The 27,032-nt window shown below is 41.6% G+C and overlaps 1 protein-coding gene across 1 annotated transcript in view; it reads right to left on the bottom strand.

Moving 5' to 3' along the window:
- dpysl5b (dihydropyrimidinase like 5b) overlaps window positions 1-27,032 on the bottom strand; it is a 42,152-nt gene that overhangs the window by 13,443 nt on the left and 1,677 nt on the right. The window contains exons 2-4 of the mRNA XM_066707026.1: window positions 19,887-20,151; window positions 1,458-1,616; window positions 1,069-1,248 (exon numbers count right to left, since the gene is read on the bottom strand). Coding sequence (XP_066563123.1) covers window positions 1,069-1,248; window positions 1,458-1,616; window positions 19,887-20,147 — 600 coding nt within the window. The 5' untranslated portion in view covers window positions 20,148-20,151. The remainder of the gene's footprint in view (window positions 1-1,068; window positions 1,249-1,457; window positions 1,617-19,886; window positions 20,152-27,032) is intronic.

Below are 27,032 nucleotides of genomic sequence, written 5' to 3'. Positions count from 1 at the left end.
ACCCTAGCAAGCATGAAAGAGAAAAATATGTAAGCCTTTTCAAAGCAAAAACTTTCACTCCTCTGTAAAAACCAACATGACATTTGCTCTCTCTAGATCTCTATTCTTAGTTATAGGGTACTGCTGACCTGATTTTGCAATGCTTCCCAATCAGAGACCCAGTCTGAGTCAGCCCGATGTGCTTCCCACAAGAATATTCCCACGAGGCACATAAAAACCCATAGCTTTAGACTTGCCATCCCACAAAACTAAATGTGTAATTACACATACCCTGGGAATGGGTTTGAACTGGTATTTGCTATATAAATAGGGACAAGTGTAAATCAAAAGCACTCCAGGGACATTAACATCTTTGCATTAATAAAATTAATTCAAATGGAGCCGTTAGCATTTATTTCTGGGAGAGCGACTGCACTGGGCTCTGACAACACCCGTCTAGAGACGAGCTCGGCTCACGTGAGCTTAGAAAACGGGTGAAAGTCGCTCGGTAAAATGTGCGGTCATGCGATTAAATTATCTTCAATGGCTGCATGAAACTGTCACCCTCACGCTTGCTGCTTTAAACCCCAAAACACTGGCATGAACGGGACAGCAAGCAACATAACATGGCGTGGCATAACACGGCATTTTTTCTCACTCCAGTGCTGGGGTGGGTTTTCCACCACGGGCACAGTGCCCATCCAATTCATTTACTGCAGGTTTTTCGGCTGTGTGCCAGCTGTTTGGAGCTGTTTGCAGAGGCAGCTCCTTGGCTTTAGCGAATCAATTTTAAAACCACACATACAGAAAAGATTGGACACGGATTCTTCTGCAGGAAGGAACAAGCCTCGTCCTTTGTCCTGCTGGTCAGAGCTCTAGAAGCCAAAGCGTATTTTATTTTGGCAAGCAATAATGACTCTCCTTGGCAATTTGCAACCCAGCCTCAACCCCCACCCCCAAAAAATCAATTTCCCGTCGAATTAGAGGTGAAACTCTGTAAGGTTTAGACGAGGGAGGGTAAAAGCCCCTGTTATTTTTGCAGGGACAGCAGGAGAGACCTCCCTTGCTGCCCCCCAGAGCGATGCTCACCTCGGCCACCAGCTCTCCGTTCTCCGCATGGACGCGCGCCACTGCCCCGATGTCCTTACAGCTCTGGAACACCTGGAAGAGCTCGCTGTCCCGCAGCATGAACATGTCCTTGTACGTCATGAACATCTGGAAGGAGTTCACCCCCTTGTCCCTCACCAGGGTCTCCATCTCAGACCTCACCTGCAGAACAGACAGAGCGGACACAGGGTTCACCGTCACGGTTCACACAGCGATGAAGCCAACCAGCTTTTGTCGCAACAGAAGCAAGAATTACAGAAACTAAGACATTGTAAAAACAAATGGGTGGGATACGTAGAGCTGACAGCCTCACATAATAGGCATTTGTAAGACATGTCTGTATCAGGAATCAGTACAGATCAGTTTGTTACCTTCGGCCCCCACCAGGTGACCCCCACGTGCAGAGCATAGTCGCAGCAGGTTTTGGGGTCAGCCAGGGCTCGGCATTTCTCATAGGCCTCCAGGAGAGAGGTGTCCTTGTCTGGCAAGACGTGAGCAATCACCATTGTCGTCCCTCCTGCAAGAGCAGCCTGTGGGCAGAGAGGTGCACACGTCAGACACGAAACACAAATGCACGAGATGTTATTTTCAGTTCAGTTCAGCTAGAAACACACACTGCTCTGACCTCTCTCCAGCCACAGTCCAGACCCTATTGTTTTATCATTCATTGCAAGCAAAAGAATATTGACAATGATGTATGAAGCACTGTCCCGTTACAAATTTGTCTCGAAGGCCATTGAACTTTGGCCGTTCGTTTTTCTCTAGTTGTCAAGCTTATAAACATCGACTTCTGAAGTAAATGGCTTGGATTTAATACAGTACAACATACAGCTGTACGCAGAGGTGGATACTGTGTGGATGTTAGCACAACGAATGAAGCTCAAAAGAAACCGTGACACGAAAAAACTGTTGAGAGAAGGAGGAGTGTCACAGGAGGTTTGTGGATTCTGAGTGAAAGATTGATTTGACTCAATTCAGTAAATCCGAAGCAGACTAGAGATCTAAGACAGTTGCTTCCACATTAGGTTTTTAGCAACAAAGGGTGTGAAATGTTTAAAATATAAAGAGATTTATGGTAATTTTGTCTTTCTGAGCTCTTAATAACCAGAGATTGCAACCAGGAGAGCATTCATTTGAATACTCCCCCTCTGGGCAAATAGCTGCCGTTAGGTCAGTGTCTGAGCTGTCTACACATAGTCGTTACAAAGTGGAGCACTCATTATGCACAAAGCCCAGACTGTGAGAAGGCCGGCATCAGACTGCCTAGTCATGTGTTCAGGATGCTAATGCCAGCTACACATTTCTTCATGGCAAATCTGAATTACAATCACAAAGTGCTCCATGTAAAATGCATGAGTTCAGCACCATCTGAAATACAGGAGACGACGGAGAGAGAGAGAGATTGGGATTGTCCTGCAAATTATATAAAAATATACGTACCAAGAGCTGTAGCTGAAGGTATTTACTCCTTTCATTTAAACAAAGGCATTGGGCAATTCATTTAGTTTAAAAAATATATTGTTCACCAAACGAGATGGGAGCTTCTGTGGGGCGGTAGTCAAATGTTTACACTCCCCAAGACTTAATTCCATTCAGTCAACTGGAATCTATTCGGTTTCCTCCAGGCTATTCAACAGAACTCTCAAAAGACACCATTAATAAACAAGTAAAGTTTAGATAATATAAATTAAACTTAACCAATCATGAAATATTGGTCATTAAGGACATGTGTTGGTGCAGACAATGAATCAGTAACAAGCAATAAAAACACCACTGCTACATTTCTTTACAACCCAGCTAGTAACATCTGTGCAAAATGAGAGTGTTAATAGTTTTGTTATGATCCCTGATTATTAGATGGCGAGGCTAAATGGACCCATCTGAACAATAAGCATGTTATGGCCTACAAGACACATTATTGCTCATTGGCTTTTAATTTGATTTACATTTGAAAAATCTGTTTGTTTCTCAACATAACTGCTGTAACAGTCGTAAATAAATAAATGGTCAATGAATAGATAAATAAAGACACAGTTTGAGTATTTTAGATGCACAATGGATATGTCCTTTAGGCTGTGATTTAGGGAGAGGGGGCATATTGTAAAACATACAATATAACCTATAAGAAACATACTTCATCATCCTTCAGACAAAGAAAACACATCATGAATGTTAACCAGTAATGGGTAGTAAAGCTGAGAAACAGTTACACATGACATTCCGGACGAAATTTAGCCATTTGATCACTGGACTAACAAGCTTTGTGTTTGTGAAACAGACCCAGCTCTTCAGGCTCCATGTTCTGTAAAGGCTGTGTGACATTTTGTCTGTGACTGTACAGTTTATGATGATCAAATTATATTTTAATAGCAACCAGTCTTTTTATGATGTATTAAAGATATGCGAGACATCCTTAAGTGAAGGATTTAAAAACAAATACCTGCTTTTGTGTTCCTTTAATCTACTGAATGTGTAACCTAACATCAATTAGACCTAAATAAAACAGTTTAATGAGAACTGGCCTGAATAAAAGATGAACACTGACCTCCCACTGAGGAAAACACAGCATGGTTAGTGTGCAGATAGAGTGGGCAGCTTAAGACCCAGCATTTTAGTATCTAATTACAGATTCCAGTGCATTCACTGGTGCATACAGTATCTCATTAGCAATGGAAATATAAACTTTCAGTAGATTGAATTGTATTTTTCATGAAGGGAAAAGGCTGGTGAAAGGATTAAATATAACGGCATCTGCCACAGGCTTCTAGACAGCCTCTGACTCGTTTAATGAGGAAACGCACATTTTTGCCATCAAACTCAAAAACTCTTCTTTGGAGAACTCACCTGTTCACTCTATTATGCAGTCATCAACCTTTCTATGGTTTTTCATTATTACCCTGTGGCCTCGGTCACTGAGCTAACACACGCTGTCTGTTTCAAAGCACCGCTCACTTCAGTGAACACCAAAAGGATAATCTAACAATTGCATAAAATGTCTTTTGCTGTAAGAAGAACTTTGTAATTGAGAACTTTACTTGCACGTAGACAGAAAAACAGTGTGTAAGGAAGCACAGCCATCTCCAATGTAAAAACACCGCTAGTGATTACCAGAGTTCATTAATACAGTATGACTGGAGGATATCTTTAGTTATTTATGTACCAGAACCAAGAGCTTAGCTTGACAAACATTATTCGATCCCCCTCGGATTGATTTCAGATAAGAACTGGGAATGACAATTTCAAAGCAAACAAAAACACAAACATGGAAATGCCAAATTATTTCAATGTTCACACCAGTATTAACCAAAAAAATTAAGATATGATTTTGACACAGGAAACCCAGTTGCTTATAAAACACACAGAGCAACGTGGCACCTTTACTTTCCTGATAAAGTACCTATTCAAAGAGGTGGTGGAGAAGCCTGAAAAGATGTCCCCACATTAAAGACCATTAAAACTCACTACTGCATTAAAAGGAGCAGACAGTCTCCTCCCACATGATACACTGGACATCAGAGACGCAGAGAAGCAAGGGAAGTCCTGTCTGTGTGTGCCACATCGTCTACTGAGGCAAATTACCTGCCCCCTACAGTAAAGGGGTCAGGCTGGGTTACACACATGCCACAGGACTGTGTTCACCATCCTCCTCTCCCAGCTTTAGCCACAAAAGGTCTACAGCACACAGTAGCCCAGCCTGTACTCGGCTGTAGCCTGCTGTATCCAGACCTATAGACACTGAGGGGAGTGAGGGCCGAGGGGAGGACTGAGCAGACCCTCGAAGACATGGAGAGAGAGGTGAGTCCCACACAAGAAAATCTGATGCTTTACGGTCTGCTGTTCAGCTCACTGAGGCCTGCGGAGGAACCTGCAGCTACCATGGCACCAGAGCCAAAGAAGTGTAACCTCTGAAAACCTGTACACTGGGCAGCACGTCCATCCAGTCGCAAAGATTCAGTGTTGTGTAGCGAGGCGAAGTGGTGAAACGCAACTTGTCCCCTTCCGATGCTCTGGCCTATTGGTCACCTCTGGGGAGATCCCTGGCCCGGTCAGTGAATGACACGTCCTGGACACAAACCTGCTCTTCTTGGAGGACAGTACGAAACACATGGAATAGTTTCTACAGTATGGTTCCTCCTGTTATGTATTGTGGTTTATCTCCTAGTTAAATGCATTCCACCTTGGTATTCTTCAGTTTACATGAATGGTCTAAGAGAAGGAAACATTTGTCTCTGGTTTCCCCTGTTAAACTAAACAACTGGTATGTCAGAGTGGAAACCTTGACACCACAAAATGAGTAAAATGCCCTGCCTGCAGTCTTGATGAAGAGAAAGTGTAATTTATACAGATGTCTGTTGCCAGCTAAGACTATGATGGAGTAGTAGCCATTACATCAATACGTCTGGTCACCAGGTCATACAGCATTTACATTGTAAAGAATGAGAAGTGCTGAGGTGCCAAAATCACAAATCTAATGGCTGTCAGAGTGGAGGAGCCACAATGAACCATCTTGAGATGCATCTGTAAGGCAAGGCCAACATAATCATAACTGCAAAGAAGGCGGCCATTCCTCCGCTTGATAGTGGTGACGGTCTGTTAAAAAGACTTCAGCGTTTACTGCAGGCAAAGCAGAGATTAAGACTAACATTAAGTCATCTGTTTCTGGTGAATCATTCATGTCAATGTTTTCTATCTGCCAAAACAGTATTCTTAAAGGGAACAACTGTACACCATGCATAGTATCTTTATTGTGTATTATCAGGATCACATTTGTGAACATTTTTTGCTTTATTTCCTGTTGGTGAGCTTGGAAATGAAACGGGCCATTATTTTATTTCTTCAGGAATCAGATTCAATCTAAAGTATTTTATACACTTAAATATTTATGTTCTCCCAGTGACAAGTCTAATTTTCTCAAAGGCAAGGCAATACAGAGAGACAGATATCAGGCATCTAGTCCTGTATTTTTTCTCCTCTTACATCCATGAGAAACAACCTGATTATCAATCTCCAGGCAAAACAGAAAGTGCTGCACTGAGAGCTCAGAGCTGACATTCCAGTGGTTTCTATAGCTCCTTTTTATGGCAATAAATCAATGACCTTCTGAGTAAACAGACCAATTATGAATCAGGGTCATTAATCACACTGGCAAGTGACAAAACAATCTGGCTGTGCCACAGCATTATGGATATCCTGCAGGGTGCTGGCTTTATTATTTTACCAGCTTTTTTTTCCCTTTGTCTGTTGGGAATTGCATTGTACCGTACAGAAGAGGTTTCTGGGGAAAAGGTATAGTTTTTCCCAATTAACTCCAACACCCACCTCCCTCAATGTTTTAAGCCTTTTACAATACAAAGCCTTTTTCCCAATTTACATAGACTTCCTAAAAAACTCATATCAGCAGCTAATTTCTTTTAGATATAGATTTTTTCCCCCCACTAAGTGGGCAAAATGCAGTCAGTCTAGACATTAAATAAACAGATTAATGAGCTTCACAGCAGCTCTAAATCAAGGTTCACTGTTGACATATCAGGGCTTAATTACTTTCTCAATAAAGAGCAGCAATGATGCGTATCATAAATGACCCTTACAGGCGCAATGCAGTGAGGGGAAGCGAGGCTTGACCATGAATGTCTTTATTTATGATTATACATTTATAAACAGATGTATCCAAATGCTTAGTGTATATCTTCAGTGAATTTCTGATTTATATACAGTTACAATGTTCATCACAAGCAGAGATTCAACATTGATTTACAACTGCAATCCACCTGAAGAGGATGTGGGAGGGGGGATCTCATGGGGGCCATCTGGCCACCATTCCCAGTTTACAGCCTGCAAAAACAAGGCTCTTTGCCACCCACAACACCTCTGAGCTACCAATGGTGTACCAATCACGGCACTATAGTTAATGCGAGGAGCGGTGCATAGGGATCTGTCCATAGCAGAGCAATGATCTTGTACATTTTCATCACTCGCCTTGCCTCAAAGTGCTGTTGTTTACAGATCTTGCAGGTGTGTGTTTATGCTCACATTATCATTGACATCTCCACAAAACAAACACAGGGGAAAATGTTTTGTGTTTTGTTTCTTCAGCTGTGCCACTCGCCCACTAAGCCAAACCATCTGTTTTTCTGCATCACCGAGCATTTGTCCGTGGCCTTCCCGACATTTTAGAATTAAAACTTCAGGCCAAAGATTATAGACTTTTGTTTGACTTGCTTTAATGCTCCTCTCGGACAGCAATGAAAGCTGACAACTGTTCACCCCTGTGGAACTGTGGAAAGTGATGCAAAGACAGAAAACTGGTTAAGCTGACATAATGCTCATGGCCACTATGTACTCTTCCAATGTAATTGAGTCTTCGAGAAAAGGTTTAAGAAGAGAAATTATATACCAATATACAGAGATGGACCAGATAAAGGAGGCACAACCTGCTTAGCCTCAGAGGAGCCATGTGGCTGTGGTTGTTGGTGATGTGAGTGATTGCTTTCCTTCATGACATTTGCAGGGTTGAGGGACAAGTCAGCCTGGCTGAACTGCGTCCACTGCACCCATCTCGTCATTCCCTGAACAACTTAATCCAGTATAGGTGCTGGCAGGGAGGGGACAACTACTGATTTCCAATACACCAAGTGGTGATGGAAGTCTGGGTATTTCCAGTTGAGGAGCAACCAACGCAAGTGCTTGTATTGTGTCTTGTGGGCAGAAGCAGAACCATCGGCCTCATTGGGGAGACTGTTTGCCACGGCTACATTTTCCATGGCGCTTGGATACTCCAGTCAGCCTCTCCTCTTAGAAATGAAGCTGAGCAGTGGGATGGACTGAAGCACTCTCAGAGAGAATCCATGTCACCTTTGTTAATTACTCATTCATTCACTCCTACATTCGTTCATTTATTTATTTCAAAACCCTTCTATAATGTCCCCTGATAATAAGACACAATAGCGCAGTCAGATGCAGAGGGACCTCACAATAATAGGATGTCAGGTCCAGATTGAAAGAGCTGGCTGGCTTTATTAGAATGCAGCCCAGACAATAAGAGGAGGCAGCAGGGAATTAACTCCAGCCTGAATATGAGTGTCTTAAAGAGCCACTGACTGTCTGATTAGATGGAGAGTACTCTAAACATGATCTAACAATGCTTTATAGGGCTTTATTCTGTGAAGAGATGCGTTGTGAATTCATAACTGAAATGGCAAGGTTATTTTTCTTAGAAAGTAACTAGAGAATCTATTTTTAGTCATGGATTCTTTGGAACTTAAAAATCAATATCAATAAAGCTCTGTAATATCAATATGGTTCCAACAGAGCTATTGAAAGAAACATTTAAAGAATACATTTTCTAGAAAAACACAAACACTGATTATGATCACACTGTGAAGAATTCACATCTTAAAAGATCTAAGAAAATTTCAACCTGTAAAAAGCACAGAAACATTTGTTTAGAACCTGTAAAAATACAAATAAAAATTGTATTTTTATTATTTATTTGTATTATTTTATGAAGGAAAGTAACAATCAAAATAAATTAATCTGAATAAAAAAAAGAAAAAGAAAAATGCTGAATTTACTTTAATGAACTATGCATGAAAAGAATCAAAACCCTCAAGACTTTTTAATTCAAATCATGCAGGAGGGAGCACTGGAACGTTCTGAATCTTCCATAACTATCTCAGCGGTTCATACTGAATACTGCATTGCAATGATCAAAGCTGCGTTTCTCACTCCGGTTAAATCACTGCTAAGCCTCTCGAGATGCTAAAACTGGTATTTAGAGAAGGTAAAGGTAAAAGAAACACAATTGTAAAACAGACAATTAAGGCCAGGGGCACTCAATACATGAAAAGCAGAGAGCAAAGGATAAGGTATTCTGAGCGAAGGGCTCTCTGTGTGCTGTGATATGCCTGGTCTATTACACGCCAAATGCTAATGAGACCATCTAAATGCCAACATGCTGGAGGAAAGAAACCAAGGGCAGGAGAGGAGGTCATTACAGAGGTTGTTCATGCTGACATTTTATCTTGTGCGTGTCTGTCAAAAACCCATAAGGAAGCTTATTAGAGATAAAGTTAAATTAGGTTCGAGTTTAAGTTACATTTCTGAAACCTGCAGACTTGTATTTATGTTGGCTGTGTGTTCGTTTGGTGTGTGAATATTGTGGATTTGATATATAAATAAATATATATATACATATGCACAAAACATATATACAGTACATACAAAACACATAGACACAACTGTGCATTACTAATCATTATGTTGCAAATACAAAATTGTCTGCACTTGAAATCAAGCCATTTATGTTTATTCCAGAACAAAGGTCGAGCTCTTCTGGGTGGCGCTGCAGTGTGAAGGGACAGCAGGAGCAGAGGGGATAATGCTGCAAAACTCTGAGGATGCTTGTGTGTTAAGGCAGGGGAGGCAGGGAGCCACAGAGCAATTTCAGCCTGTGATGCAGTGACCATGTGTACTGTGCTCACACCCTAAGACACAGCAAGGAGATATTTAGGGACACTGGGGATTAAACAACTCCTGCCTTTATAATCACAGTGGCATGTCTACCCAGAATTATTCAATATCACTTTAATGATACTTAACACAATTCTGTTGTAATGTCCAACTCAGATGTGCTACAATATTACTAAATGTATTGTGTTTGCAGGGTTATATTTTCTTCCACTGTTCTTGTCTACATCCCTGCCATCAAACCCAGCCAGCACAGCAGCTGCTACTACTACTTGATTGCAGCTCTGTGCTCTCTCATGTACAGCGTTAGTCTCCCCAGTTTGAAAACATGATGAATTCGGCAATTTTAAATTTAGTGTCCAAGTGAAGGAGACTATCTGTAATGTAATTCACACAGACCCGGGAGAAGAGAGGCTGGGAAACAGAGCCTCGAGAAAATGCTAAGCAATCTGGCAGGAAAAAAACAAAGGATTTCTTCTTGAGATAAGCAGGTTAACGCCATTCAAGAGAAAGTAAACTGTATCTCAATTTATTTGCGCTTACAAATGGCTGTACTGGCGTATCCAGGGTGTGCCCTGCCTTCGCCCTCTGCCTCCCAGGATAGGCTTTATCCCCATCAAGACCTTGTATGGGACAAAGCGACGAGTGATGCCACCTGTGCCACACACAGGCTGTGCAAGGTTGTGGCTCTGATTGGCTGAGATAACCTGGTTGAAAAACCAGTGCCGATTGTTTTCCTCATGAATAAAGATTAAGGTATTTGCCTGAGGTACTATTACTCCTGATCAAAGTATCTGTCAGGTAGGGGTTACAGCCATTGGACCGTTCAGCGCGTTGTTGTCTAGGGATCTTAGCTCTGACTTGGACAGTTTCCCACACTGCCTGTAGGGTCTGCACCTGATGCTACAGTGAGAGATTTTACATATCTGCTACTTGTTAACCACCAAACAGCCTGGGGAATAATGTGTTACTTTTCCTGATCACCTGTGCATCTCTGTCATTCCGAGTCTCTCGTCACTGGGATGACTGAACCTGACCCCAGGGATGAGAAAGATCTGAGAACAGGTTGTTTTCAGTCCTGAATGACTGTGGCATTCTAATCTAATATAATTGTAAAAAGAGCTCATTATTACATGAGCCTTTTAATATTATAATAAATAGCATGTGCTTATGGAAAAACACACTATATACACATTATTATATTTTCCACAATCCTTACAGACAGTGATTTTCTTTTTCTAAAAATGCAGACAAACAGATATAACTCATCTTACCTTCTTTTTATACCTTACTACAAAATGTATATTGTTTTGGTTGTCTGCCATGAAACTATTTTTTAGAACCCTTTTCTGGGGGGGGGGGGGGGAATCTTTTTTTTTAATGCGTTCTGAGTAATTCTATTCTAATAATAATAATAATAATAATAATAATAATAATAATAATACTAGTCATAACTTCCAGAGTATAGGTATTCTGTAACAGTAGTCAATTTTAAATTAGGTAAAAGTGACTTCTGATCATTCTAATTTAGGGGCAACAAATATATAGAAGTATCAAATATGTATTGCGTTATTATAAAACAGTGTGTTTATATATTGTTGTAATCCACATGGATTAATATGTATTTTATAATTGCCAGAAATTTAATATCTGTCTTCCCAGGACCAAATTAAGTAATTCTGCCCAAAACAAAAATAAAAAAAGAAAGAACCAAAAAACGAAAGCAAATAATTGATAAGTAAATAAAGTTCATAATGATAAAATTAGCAAAAAGACACGTGTTTAAACATTATCCCCATATTGCCAACTCATTCGACAGACATTTACATCAGCTGCCGAAGACACAAGAGCACAGCCTGGGGTGCAAAGCTCATAACAGCTATGAACTGAGGAGATAAACAGTGTGAGGATGGAGGGTCTGATTAGAGAACCTCTGGGGACCGATGGTCTGTGCCCAGGCAGGAAACAATTGTGGGGACAGGCCTTCGAGCACTTACATGTCCGGCAACATAAATTAATCATAATTTAGGGAATTGCTACAGCAGGTGGGGAGACAGAATACAAATTGATTAATTAGGGCAGTGCGAGGGTGAGCTACGAGCACTAATACAGTCAGACTGAAAACACTTTAGAATGAGGGGTGGGTTCTGGAAATTAAAAATAATAATTAAAAAAATGTCACAGTCTACCTGGAACTGTACATTACATCACTGTCTTTACACAGGTGCATGGGAAAGGGTGACAGAGGCAGGCGTCAGAACAGACCTTTCCTTACGAGTGCAACGCCGGAGACCCTTGAAGATGAAGTCCTTGGAGGCCACGGACTGAAAATATGATCTACAAACTCTCAGCACATAGGCTCCTAAGCCTGCGAGAATGACCTTACAAACCAAGTTATTGCTTCTTATGGGCACAATAAATTAACTCCACTTTGAGTTAAAATACATAAAGACATACATTTGTCCCTAGTGGTTTCTTGGCACAGGCCAGCAGGAGGAGTTATGTGTTCCTGACTGCGGAGACAGTGTGGGTAGGGGCCCGTTCCCACACCCATCATGGCTCTCTTGAAGCTCAAAGCCAGCAGGGCTGCACAAATCCCACAGGGAGGCTTCCACTGAAGAATGTGTGTGTGTGTTTAGTGGCAGAGATCCAAAGCAACACAATCCTCCTGTCCCTGGATTGTACTACTATTACCTTGAAAGACAAAGATGCCCCAGTTTGCATTATGGTGTAGAAATAATACTTTTACATTTACAATTTTGAGTTTTACAAACATTATTAATACGTATATATTCTTTAAATTGGCATTTAAATGGACTCCCTGAAAAGCTTACAGCCTATCTTTGTTTTTGGTTGTTTTCTTATATACATACAGCAGTCCAAGATTAGAAAACATGTATGATCTTCCACTGTTTTGTCCCACTTGATTTGTTCAACTTCTTGCCAGTGTATGCCGGCAGCGTGAAGTATGCTTTGAAAGACTGCAGGGTCACAGAATATATTTTTTCTACACCAGCATCACAACGCTTATATCTATTTTTGGTTTCAGTTTATTTATGCTGTTAGGAAGAGCAGCATTTTAATCAGATGATTTAAAAAAAAATTGAAATCATTTTACAAAGGTTCTATAGTGAAGTGTGATCTAGTATCCTTGGAAACCATTAGTGCTATTCTTTCTTCAGTAGGCAAGTCTGCTTCTTAAACAGTGAACACTGCACGAGCTTCGGCAACATGGCTCTTGGCACAGCTTGAATTGCAAGGCAAGAAAAGGGGTATTGACTGATCACGCAAAGTCAGTTACACACACCAAAAAAGATTATGCATGCAGACAATTTTGTAATTGTCAGTTTCATAGCTGTTGCTGTGAGCACTTAACACGAAGGTGCAGATTTTAGCTGCATGAGACCATTGTCAGTGGGATAAAACACGGTGTCAAAACCCCAATTGCATATCTGGACACACAAATGCAAGCACACAGGGGCTAGCAATCCCAATCAAACCTTCACCTCTTTTTGCCGATACACATGAAGCCCTCTGGCACCCGATTTGCAGAGGAGTGTAACTGTAACAAGCACACTGGCTACAACAGGGACGTGAACACCATGGAAGCAATGATAGTGACATGTTAAATTAAAACCAATGTCAGACGTAACAGAAACAGGTGTTCGATTAAGGGCTTTGGGTGTTACATTACACATGTTGTTCTTCACTGGTACACCTGACCATGCAACATCCTGCAATGCCATTTGACAGCATTTCAATGGCAACAACATGCACAATCTTGGGTAATTATAGTAACTGGTCTTTTAAATTGTTTTTATAATGGTTAATATTGATTCTATTCATATAGGATAAATAAGGGCATTTTAGCCTATTGTTCCAAGAAGGAAAAATTAGCTGCTGATAGTGTAGCGCTTTTACACCACAGCTGCTCACACACACTGACAGTGTAGAGAGTCTAAATATAGACAACAGGGTAACAGAGTGCTCGGCTACATAATGAAAAAGGCAAGATTAAAGTCAAGGGAGGTGATGCTAAAACTGTATAATGCATTGGCATAGCCTCTTATGTATTCAGTTCAGGGCTCCCAGGATTGAAAAGCGCATCATGTGTGGATAGATTGCATTCATGCGACCTGCTTTACCCAAAACCAATCTACTTAGAGATGTGATTGAGGTGTTCAGGAATCTAGATTATCGTCTTCACACGAAACATGGAGCCCAAGACAGGAAAGCATACCGAGCCGAGAACAGGAGTACAGCACTGCAAACACGGGCTGGGGCTGTATGGACAGACGGACAGGCGGACGGACATCACGCTGTTGCCGATTTCTGTGAGTGTTTCATTAATTCTGTAGATGGATCATGTAGATCACTCAGATCCTAGCAACAGCGTGATGGAAGACAGCAGGCCCCGCTTTTCTTCGCGCAAGTCATTTTTCCTCTGTATGTATATCGCTATGCTCTATCTCCTGTGACAGGGCGTCCTTGTCTTCGAAGTTAAAGGGATGACATTGGCAGGATAGCAATGACTCTATCAGCCTTGTGCTCCACACGCTGGGGAGTTGCAGCCCCGGGCTCCTCTGATCTTAAATTTCAGCACCGCCCCTGTGGACAGCTCCCCAGCCCATTGTGCTGCCCTGACAGGACTACCAAACAGGCCCCAAAACCACAGCCTCCCTCCCTCCCTCCCTCTCACGGGGCAAGATCCTCATCAGTGGCAGATCCAGCCTGATGCTCCCGCACTGACAGCTGTCTTCATCTCCCCTGGTGATACTAGTTCCGCCTTCTGATTATGCGTTTTCTTGCGTGCTCGAATTTTCAAATAATAGCAAAGGCTTCACGTTCCCTAATATTTCCCTTCAAGATAACTGAAGGCTGTCAGAAGTGGGGTTAGAAAGCTTCCTTCTAAAGACGCACAAACAAATAACTGAATTACAGGATAGATGTAAACAAATACAAAAACGGGGCTTTTTGTATAAAAGGTCAGAGAAATGGGATGCAGATAGATAGATACGGATGATGACAGGAGAGTTAGCAGCTCTAGGCCTTCCCCTTCACATCTTCATATCCTATTTGATATAGCCGCAGGGCCAGGCCCCCCAGGGCTGTGGATTGTCTACAGCTTTAGGAGATCAATTGTGCCACACACACCTTTTTGTGAGAAATCCTGACACCCCAAATGCTTTCTTTCAGACATTTAATCGTCTATTCACTAGTACAGTAGAGCGAAACAGGAAATAATTAAGAAAAATAAAACCAAACTTTAAACCGCTGCAAACACACAAATTAAAACGTGACTTTAGACTTCAGTCCTGTTGAGCTAGCCCCAATTGTCCGCCTTCATGTGTAAAAAGTCCCCTCTTGCTCTTGAAAAGGTATTGCACTCAGCTGTACACCTGACATTGAACTTTCCCATTTCGACAACGCAGCCCCCCCCGCCCCAGATATATGGTATGAGCATTTTAATTTCTTATTTTGATGCCGTGAAGAGAATGTTAAATTAAACGAGGAAAAAAAAGGTGTGTGACCTCTATAGGTCAGAAGTGTCAGGTCCTTTATAGGATTTTAAAGATGAGGCCAATGAAGCTGACATGGGTATATTAGTCTTCAAAAGAAGTGTAAGGGTGCCATGTTTTAACACAGTAATGTGAAAAATCTATACAACGCAGTGTGAAATACTGAATCTTTGATCCAGATGCCAGCTGATCCGAGATGATTGTGTCAGTGGGCCAGTCTCTACCACGAGTCTGTAATTGAAAGCCATTGTTCCTAAACACAAGACAGGAGTAGGCTGGCCGTCTTCTTGGCACTACTGTTACTATGGAAACAGAATATGATCAGTAATGGTCTCTCTGCGTGCCAGACTAGCACGAGCGTCCGCTTTCAACAGGGTAAAACAAAAAGAAAAAACAAGAGACAATGCGATTTGTGTCACCAGCTGGACAAAGCTACAATTCAGATAAACTCTTCATTGTGCAGACGCAACCCTGTTTCTGAGTTCCCGGAGTTCTGCAAGTGCTGCATTATCACGGCACTCGGCCCCAAGTCCAATTATAGCCAAGTGTGTGGTCTTCTTCCTTCTTGATCTTAGACAGGTTATTTAGGAGGCCACAAAACAGTTCCCTTAGATGTTGGCTTTTATTCTCAAGTCATTTTAACTTCAGGATTAAATCAAATGCTCAAAATTCAGGGGACCTGGCACACACACCACTGTATTAACCTAAATCCATAGTTATCCCAGATTAAATATTCAATACATAACTTTAACTCAACCAATAAAATCCAGCCCTTGGGTTTTGCCTTGATGGCAGCTTTTTTTTTTTTTGCCAGAGGATGAAGGTTTGATTTCATCCCGGACTACAATCCTATGGGACATATTTCACATCCATCACAACAAAACACACAGAAATGTGTCTGAATCAAACGGGATTATGTGAAAAGCAGAATTTATCTGCATCATAAATCACCGCTGACTGTTGGTAATGTTAGGGTGCAGCCAGGTTAAGTACAGTATAGAATATCATCTTTCATAACATCACTTTATACAAAATCTAAAATTGAGGAGTCATACTGTAATATATAGTTTAATAGTACTAGGTTTATTGTTCCCATGTGATACCCACTAATTGAACATAGCAGTGTTAGGGTCTGAAGGGTACAGCAAGGTAATGATGGAAACAAAAAACAGGATTTAGACTTTCCCTGTGTATGTACTGCACTATGGAAACTAACACAGCATTGCTTAAGTATAAAAACAATAACCCCAATGAATACGAACCAAATGATCACACAGGGACAAAAGATATTCTCTGGCTTCTCCAGTACAAAAGAGAGATCGATCACAGGGTCAAAGCAAGGCCTTTATCTCACAACAGCAGGTGCAAACACTGCCAGCCACTGGATGGGAACCGTTCGTCTGCCTCGACTGCACACGTGCAGACGTGCTCCTAGAATTTAGCCAAACTGAGCTTTGCCCACATCGAATGCATCTCAACAGCATCGTACCACAGCCTGCAAAGTGCATTCTTCTTTATATAAAAAATAAACTAAAATAAGAGGTAACAATAGCGAGAGACTGAGAAATATATAGCGATAGAGAGAAAGATGACAGAGACAGGGATTTCGATCCATATATTGGCTTTCCCTCATGCACCGACAGATGTCTTGGAATAATGAAGAAGAGGAGCTGATCAGAACACCGGACCAGAGGCTGATCAGAGGTGGAGCACTGCCCAGGGAACTCAAACAGAAAACACTGACCCAATTCTGTGTGCCTTCCTACAGTTCCTTGTCTAAAGAGACAACCAACTGCTTCATCTTGTCCGAGCAGCTTGGCGAGACACCTGTGACGGGGCACATGAGAGCCGACTTCACACTAGGTGACGTGGCTGTGCCTCCATTAGCGATTTGCCAATTGTCAATAGCACACACAACACCAGCTCCTCTCAGAGGGACCATGAAGACGTGTCCCGTCTCTTCTGCTGCTGAGGAGGTAGGCAGTAAACATTATTGGCTTTTAGCTTATTAATTTAAAAACCTGCTAATAATGAGCCATAGGCCACGCTTATAGAGGGTGGTGAAGAATTTGACACTTCTTAATAAATCTTTTATATCTAAAGCCACTTTGCTGCATTACTAGCAATCTTTATTATACAAAGCCATTACGAATACATCTTCCATGGTGTAATATTTCAGCAGGTCACATCCCACTCTTTTCCTGTGCTAATAAAAGTCACTTGAGACCTCGAGCAGCGAGAGACTAATGAAGCATGTTGGCACACAGTCTACTCTTTCCCCTGGTGGTCAAACACCTAAATAGAAAAACCTCATCCTTGGTCTCCTACCCGTCTTTTCAAGCATCTCTTCAGTGCAAATAAGAAAATTTGACCTAGGGAATTTAGGTAATGCTCATGACAAACCACATTATAGTTCCCCACACACGTTTATGTCAGTAGACTGCTAATCTAAATTCCTAGAACAAGGATGATTCTGGCAGGATTCAAATATTTTCATTAATATTTACATCAATATTGTTCAAACAATTAAAATAAAAAACTTGTAGCATATAGAAAGGATTCTGAGCGAATTAGATTTGACATTACAGATCCAAGTACCAGTAAGGTCACAAACCTACCTTGGGTCTGAGATTCAACACCAATTCTGCAGCCTCTCATTCATATTTGAAACAACAACAAAAAAGAAATCCATGTAGGAAGAAACCAACACCCTGCTGCGTTGACACAGCAGTGGATAGGGATAAAAGGAGGATTCCCTTCTCTTTCTCCTTGGCTTGGGTTTTTCATGTTATTTAAACAGAGAGGTAAACCTTTGTTGGACTGAGGCCAGGCCCATTACAGCTGAGTTGTCACGGCAGCCACACAAGTCTGGGCCACTCAGCTGTAGTGGGATGAAAGCGAATAGCAGATGGTGGGATTCAGCAAGACACCCGTCAGACCAGGGACCTCTGCAAGGGCTGACTTCCTTTTGTCTCGACAGCAGGCTTTACCAACCAGTCCCTCGCCACAGTGCATTAGGCTGTACGCTTCTCATGTCTATTAATTTGGCTATTTAAAGCTGAAAGGAAGACTTTATTGAGGACATAAAATTAAAGCTGTTTGTGTTTCTATATCCACGGTATTTTATTGTTCAATTACCATGAAAAGATCAGCCCGGGAAAATCTCTCTCTTTTACACACTTAAATAAATACATCAACAATCTCAGGTGTTAAAAATATTTTTCACTGGGTTTCACTGCTACTGAGGCTTAATGTCCCACATCATACTGGCATGAAAGCTTCAGTAAGCACAGCAATTAATGTCATTCAAAAAGTGATTAATGTCAGTGGCGAAGATTGTGAGCTGTGTGCCATTGCCATGCAAATGGAGAGTGGATCAATCTTACCCAAACATTACCATTGATTTAACACATTACCATTAGGTTTTGTTTTCCTGTTTCAATATATCCAGAGGTACAAGCTCAATAATGCTCAGGGCCGGCCCTGGACGTTCTGCTGCCCTAGGAAAAAAAAAAAAATGCCGCCCCACCCCCCTGACAGGTGCTGATGGAGTTTTGTCCGCGATTCCAACGGGGGGGGGGGGGGTGCTGATGGTGTTTCTATGTCGCTAGGGGGAGGTTGGAGGCGGGTGGGTGTTGACATTGTTTCCTTCACGCTAGCGGGGGGGGGCTGATGAAATACGTAAAAAGAATAAAGTAGCACAAATTGAGAAAAAACATCGAGACAACTGACATTCTATAAAACTGCCAAAAAAGAACCATAACTATTATGAACCAGCAATTACACACATTACATAGCTTCATTTGTGAAAGGTAATTTGAGAAAATAATTATAGCAAAAACACAGCCCTTTTCAACAAAATCCAGGTGTCATGATTTTCTCTCAATTTGAAATTCTGGCTTCAATTGCTGGTATTCACAGTGGAGACCAACATTTAAACCTGATTTTGAATAGTTCGTGTCTGGTATAGATACCATCCACAAAGGGAAAAATGGGATATGATGATAAAAGCTAAATTATGGCAATGCACCCTATACAATGTTCCATGAAATGCTGCAGCTGAACACTTGATGCACAGTGAAACTCCTATCAAGTGCTCCTGTGTTTGATGTAACGTCTACATCCTGGTACATCCTACATCTCTTTCCAAATGACTGCAGCAGAAGCATTTTAAATTGAATACATTGTGCATGGGTGGCCCCAGTGTAAACTGAAACAGCCCCAAACAACATGTCAGATTCAGGTTCATATCAAGCAATTTCTCAAGTCAAAGACTCAAACTTAGGCTGTGAATTTTGTCTGCTAGTGGTGTCTGGTATCCCCACATAAATTATTTACACGTCTACAAGAAAATGCTGCATCTCATCACACTGACAGTAAATGTACCTGAACTGAATTCGTGCCTACAGCTTTGTCATCTTCATTCTGAGTTCCTCGCTTATAGCAGGGCGTAGGATGTGAAAAATAATACAGAGCTATTCATTTTAATGTCAAAATGTAAATATGATTCATGACCGAAAGCACTGCCAGAAGACAGGCTGGAAGTGGACAATAATCCTGCCACTGGGATCACAGCGACACAAAGCCAGAGAGGAGCACACAGGCAAGGCACAGACTAGGTGAAAAAATAATCATAAAGTCAACAATCGTATATAGGGTTTATCATCCAATTAACACTAGTCACAATATAAAACCGTAAAAAAAACTGTCAAACACCTGCAGTACTGAATGACAAAAAAAAAAAAAAAAAACATTCTACGGACTCAAAAGACAAAACAAACACTGGGACGACGGAGGCTGCAGGCTGTATGGTACCTTGGTGCCATTGTAGAAATCGTCAACACAGGTAGCATTCATGAAGGTCTGTTGAAAATGAGTGCTGGTGTCGATGCCCCCAGGAATGACCAGCTTGCCCGTGGCGTCGATGACCTTCGCCCCTCCAGGGATCATGAGCTCTCGCCCCACCTGCTGGATAATCCCGTTCTCGATGTACACGTCGGCCTCCTGGGTGAAGTCATCGTTCACCACCTTCCCCCCTTTGATCAGAATCCGCATAGTCGCCGAGTTAGCGGCCATGGCCCTGGAGAGAGAGGAAACAAGAGCAGGCTTTAAAGCCAGACACCGGCGCTGCCCTCCCCTCCCCAGCCGCAGTAAAGCAGGATGCCAGTCTGTGGATGTGTTCTGGGTCAGGGAGAGGCAGACCGGGTACCTTAATCATTCTGGACAGATTATATTTCAGAAGCTCACATTTAGGAGCAGAACAAAACTATAGAATGCTTTTAGAGTACATTCTAAATATTTTAGAACAGCAAGAAAACTATTAATTATTGACAGACTGAAAGACAGGGAGACCACTACTGCGCCGTTCGTATCTAGTACAGGCACAGAGGCCCAAAACAGAGGTGTATAAGGATGTGTAAAGATATGCAGAACACTGTAATGCAGCAAATTCTGTGCAATATAACGGTTTTATGGAAAAGAGACCACAATGAGATGCCTGATTTAAAACAAGGCATTAGAGAATGAAATGGCACTTACGTGAAGGGCTGTGTATTAACCTCCTTTGTTAAAAGCATTATCATTCAAAATGTTTCTAATTGCCTCAGTAATTGAAGACCTGTTTTTGTACCTTTACTTGCCCATAAAGGGTTTATCGTTTATAGTGAGGGTGACCCAGAAATTCAGAACAGGCAGTGCAGTGCAGTACACTCTGGGATAGCAATTCATCACTTGATTAACTGCTGTGCAGCCTAAGAGCAGCAGCCTTCAAAATGAGTGGGTGTAACTCAGATCAAACTATTTTTTTATTTGCATGATAGTGGATTTCAGCATTTATTATTCCCACATCACATTATCAGAAGGAAGGGTATTAACCCTAACTGTTTACAAGAAAGAACACAAAGGGTTTAGTGTCTAAGTAAGCAGTAGGATATCCATATTAAGCGGAGCAGACTAAATCCACCTAGAAATTAGTTTACGAATGTTACAAAAATCTGGACCAGACCCTGCAGTGCTGTAGTTGGGATTGTGAAGCACACTTGCATATGGTAATGCATGCACTGTTTAATCTTCCCCACAAAGGCACACCTCCTTCTGCATGCTCTACTTTTCTCCCATATAAAATAAGACGTTGGAAAGGTTTAGTCACACTCCACCACACACACACTCTTGAGACTGTCTTCTGCCAATGTTCTCCAGTCACACCTGAGACTGCGGAGAGGGGATAGAAATACAGTGAGAGAAAAAAGTATTTGATCCCCTGCTGATTTGGTACGTTTGCCCACTGACAAATAAATGATCAGTCTATAATTTTAATGGTAGGTGTATTTTAACAGTGAGAGACAGAATATCAGCAAAAAAATCCAGAAAAACGCATTTCAAAAAAGATATAAATTGATTTGCATGTTAATGAGGGAAATAAGTATTTGACCCCTTCGACTTAGTACTTGGTGGAAAAACCCTTGTTGGCAATCACAGAGGTCAGACGTTTCTTGCAGTTGGCCACCAGGTTTGCACACATCTCAGGAGGGATTTTGTCCCACTCCTCTTTGCAGATCCTCTCCAAGTCATTAAGGTTTCGAGGCTGACGTTTGGCAACTCGAACCTTCAGCTCCCTCCACAGATTGTCTATGGGATTAAGGTCTGGAGACTGGCTAGGCCACTCCAGGACCTTAATGTGCTTCTTCTTGAGCCACTCCTTTGTTGCCTTGGCTGTGTGTTTTGGGTCATTGTCATGCTGGAATACCCATCCATGACCCATTTTCAATGCCCTGGCTGAGGGAAGGAGGTTCTCACTCAAGATTTGACGGTACATGGCCCCGTCCATCGTCCCTTTGATGCGGTGCAGTTGTCCTGTCCCCTTAGCAGAAAAACACCCCCAAAGCATAATGTTTCCACCACCATGTTTGATGGTGGGGATGGTGTTCTTGGGGTCATTCCTCCTCCTCCAAACACGGCGAGTTGAGTTGATGACAAAGAGCTCGATTTTGGTCTCATCTGACCACAACACTTTCACCCAGTTCTCCTCTAAATCATTCAGATGTTCATTGGCAAACTTCAGACTACAATCTTGTCCCTGACATCCTTGGACAGCTCTTTGGTCTTGGCCATGGTGGAGAGTTTGGAATCTGATTGATTGATTGCTTCTGTGGACAGGTGTCTTTTATACAGGTAACGAGCTGAGATTAGGAGCACTCCCTTTAAGAGAGTGCTCCTTATCTCAGCTCGTTACCTGTATAAAAGACACCTGGGAGCCAGAAATCTTGCTGATTGATAGGGGATCAAATACTTATTTCCCTCATTAACATGCAAATCAATTTATAACTTTTTTGAAATGCGTTTTTCTGGATTTGTTTGTTGTTATTCTGTCTCTCACTGTTAAAATACACCTACCATTAAAATTATAGACTGATCATTTCTTTGTCAGTGGGCAAACGTACAAAATCAGCAGGGGATCAAATACTTTTTTCCCTCACTGTATATGTACTTATAAAAAATGTATAGTAGACCAAGTAAGCCCGTGTTTAAATCAGAAGGTTACTGAAATTCCACATTTTACAGATGTCTCTATAGAGTACCGGAGTGGTATATTGTTATAATATAAATACAGGTGAAATGCAATAGACTGCTGTCTGATATCTGAAATAGGCAACGAGAAAACATCGATGAAAAAGGTAACAGTGTTAGTTTTAGGGTTGATTAAGCAATCTGTCAAACAGAAGGTAGCTGAAGCGCATTTCCTCATTTTATTGTTTGTGCGGTTGCTTTAGTTAAACCGAGCGCATACAGCTCTGACAGCCGAGGGGAAGTTGGCTCTGGCACTGTCAGTGTCTCTCTGCCTCGCCCTGAAGAAATCTTCATCCGACAGGACAGATTCGGCTTCTAATAAACCCCACAAATTAAATTGCTTCCTTTTTTCTGACACCTCTGCACTACAGCAAACCATCCCCTCCACTCGACTCCCAGCATCACTTTATTACAAGCAGAAATAATTAAAACAAGGACAAAACAATCCTCAGTGAATTACAAATACAAGACGTAGCCTAGTCCTCAACAGGGACACCAGGAAACGTGAGTAAAAAGCCACGGCAAACATTTAGCATGAAACAGCACAAATTAATTCTTCACAAAATGTCAGTCAATATCTATAACCTGCAGCCTGAGAGCACATCACGTACTTGGCCATGACTGCTCTTCAGTGGTGTGATAGACATTTAGGCAATCAAAAGTAAAACACATCAAAAGCTTTGGTAAATGCTTTGAAAACTCCAGGCTTAAGACAAAGGTACACTTCCCTCAAACACCTAATAAGTCTCGCAAAGATTTACTTCAGGATTACGACTTTGCAGGGTAACACTGTCTTCTATAAAAAAAAAAAAAAATCTCCAGTGTCAGCTTGTAGGATTGATGAAAAGTAATGAAATAAAATATATATACTACCTAGTCCACACAGGGATATTGCATTTAAATAGCGTTCTGCAGAAACTGAAAGGAATAACGACCCCCTCCCTTCTGCCGCCCCAGGCCTCCTTGCGGTGCGTTTACTAATCCAATGTTGGTGCACTCTGCCAGTAAAATAGTGATGTCAACTGAAGGTAGACATGCTCCCATGCTCCCGATTATGATTCTTCAAATGCCCCATAGTCACTTCCCCCCAAAATAATTAGGAGGCATCTTCTACACGACTGCAGTCAGTTGTTAATTGGTCTCATTTGATCTTGTAAGTCTTAATATCCTCTCTCTAGGGGTAGGAGTATCTAGACGGGCTGCTCAGTGCCGGCGCTGAACGCAGACGGAGCTCTCGATCCAAGCCCGCGGGCTCCACACTGACTTAAGAGGACTTTCCCAACACAGTCTCTCGGCACACCAAGGAGGTCTCCAGCACAGGCAGATTCTTGTGTGCAGCTTTACAACAGTCACATCAGACAGCTAGAGGATTGTTAAATGAAGTTAGATTTGGATGCAGGATGCAGGAGGGGTTGCCTAGATAGCTAAAACCCAGAGAGAGATCTGCATGGGCAACCAAAATGTTTTTAATAACATAAAACTTGGATCATGGAGGCCTGGGAAAACACACTCTGCTCACATGAAGACAATCATGTGGCAAAGAAACTCCACAAACCCCACAACCCAGCAACAGTTTTGTTATTTTCCGACAGTAGTGGCAGGGGACGGGACCGTGTGAGTGCCATTGGTTCTGGCTGCCTCGACAGCTCATATTTCGGCTTTGTATAAAGTTGCAATTTTCCACTTGCGGAACGTGCCAGAACTACCCTCTAGTCATCAGCTACATAGTTTCCTCTGCGTTTATTGTGGCTTATGAAGGGAAAAGAAAATTGGAATCGCGGCTGGAAATTGCTTCTTAACTGGGCGAGGACCAAACTGTTACAGTGAAGCAGAAGCCAATATAATACATTACTGTCCTACTACAGTTTGTGTGTGCAAAACACAGCAACAATCAACATGGCATTAACTCCAGCCTTTATTCCAGTGTATGCCAGTTTATGCCAGTTTACCATAGGCAGTAGAAACAAGTAAGTAAGCTTATTTTTAAACAAAACTAAAATGGGAATGGGAGGCACTTACAATAAGTGGGATACCCTGTGTGTACTATAATAAGAGTATGTGTATTTATTTAACACTGACATCTAATAAGTTAGGTTTGTAACCTGAATAACCATGGTTCCATGACTGTATTTTGGAGACATTAAAGAGACGTGACGATATCTATTTAATTTGTTTCTTAAAGTAAGGATGCAGTGACAGATGACAGTTAGACATTTCCATGGCAGTCACTAACTGTACCAAACTGTACAATTCCCACTAGAGACTTTAACCATGCTGGCACATGGCAGTCCCCCCGAGCTAAATTTCTCACTCGCCATATCCCACGTCTCCACCAGTGAGATCTCCAGTCATGTGCGATCCCAAACGGCAGGAGACACGCCCACCGGTAGCAGCACAATATCGCTGTAATCCTCGCCAGAGACAATCACAGACGTTGTGTACCATAGCCAAACAAGCCACAGTGATTTACATGAACACTAGAGCTGTACTCAACGATCCACTGAGCACTTACTTAAAGATAGATGTCTTCCCACAACTGTTAAAAACATGCTAGTCTTGATCATGAGTGAAATGCTGATTTTCAGATTTGTTAGCATACGTATGGATATTTAAGTGTCAGCAAATCAAGATCCATAACTTATGTTTTATATATCGGCTACATTACAAATGATATAATGTTTCTATAACATAGTATTACATTGTATTATCCCCCAATGAGTTACAAACATCTGAAGGACTAATAAATAAATAGGCCTATATAAATAAACTTCTCCTAGCTGTCTAGTGTAAATAAATATTCCTCTCTGCCATACATCTCTGTTAATTTCTGATCAATGGGTGCCTTGGGGTGTCACTGGGAATGTGAGCCAGGAGCAGTGTGGCATGGTAATTAATATTGAAAGTAAGCACAAATCTCTTGTTCAGACAGAAATTGTGTTTTATTTGTTTTCCGACCTGATTGTGGTACCATGGGATTGTGCAGAACTGCAGAGTACAGAACACATTCCACCCACTAGAACTCTTGAGCTGGAAGGCAATTTACTTCATAGTAACATAAAACAGTTAAAAAATGATGTAATATAAAGGACTGTTGGAATACCAATAAATAATCAGAGAAATAATGAATATGCAAAGACTCAAGGTGGAATTCTGAATTTTAATAACCTGTACAAAGGGTCACAACAACATCAAGAGTTAAGACTTCTTTCCACAATGAAACCAATCTGTGGGCATCTGAATTGTAACCACAGCAATGCCTTTGTGCTCTGTATGAACCATGCACACAAAAATAACCTTTGTCCCGACTTAAATGACAACTTCGACCCACCTACCGATTGTGCAAATTCTCACTTGATGGCAGTGTTCTCTGTGCCAAAGGCTGCTATCGCCCAATGGTAGCAGCCATCACAAGGCATCTGGCATGGGAATTTACAATTGGTGAGCAGGTCAGAGTTTCAATTTAATCCAGGCCATTGCCCAAAAACAAGAGGAGCGCCTGAGAGCGAATCTCTGCTCACAAGGATTTCTCTCTAAACAAATATATTAAAGCAAAAGTAAAGCTATAACCCAGGGGAAGATTAAACAGAATGAACAGCCAGTTATGGTTACTAATTCAAGTCAAGAAGTGTCCACAGTAACAAAAAGAAAGGGGATATAGTACAAAACTAATGGAAATAAGAAAAGGGGACCCACTTTAAAGAATATGTAAAAATAATAATAATAATAATAATAATAATAATAATAATAATAATAATAATAATAATAATAATAAGCATCAATATAAAATGAAAGAGCATCAGAGAGAATATAAAAAGAAAGGAAAGTCTAAAGGAAAAAAAAAAACATTAAAGACTAATTTTGAACACATAAATTTATAGCCCCCATGTTATTCTTGGATCAGTGACCTCCCTGCCCAAATCCTCAAAAAGATTCCCAACCACATGGTTCAAACCCAGAATACACAATAACCACCCTACACTTTCCAAAGGGCCATGTAGGCCATGGAGCACATGGTAACCGGCCAATGCATCTTACTGTAGCACGGATACACACCCCACAGTCATTAGTCTGGAGCTGCAGAAAGGGCGTGACTGTTAACAGAGACACGTCTCTTTGTATCATGGCTGCGTTCCACTGCACTGCTTTCTCACTCTCTCCTTCACCAACGCCTGGATGTGTGGGCTGTATCTTAGCGTGTGTGCCTGTGTGTGCCTGTGTGCATGTGTACTGCATGAGCATCCCGTGCCTCTTTTTTTAGGGGTGTCCCAAAATCACAAAACCTGAGGAGAATGGAAAAGGATCTTTGCATCTCCAGCATTGCCTGAGGAAGAGAAGTGGGCCCACATACATGATTTAAAAGAATTATGATCAACAAAGACGGCTGCCGTCTCGAAC

The sequence above is a fragment of the Amia ocellicauda genome, chromosome 1, assembly GCF_036373705.1.
Source record: "Amia ocellicauda isolate fAmiCal2 chromosome 1, fAmiCal2.hap1, whole genome shotgun sequence".
NCBI lineage: Eukaryota > Metazoa > Chordata > Actinopteri > Amiiformes > Amiidae > Amia > Amia ocellicauda.
This window is presented reverse-complemented; position numbering and strand designations above follow the sequence as displayed.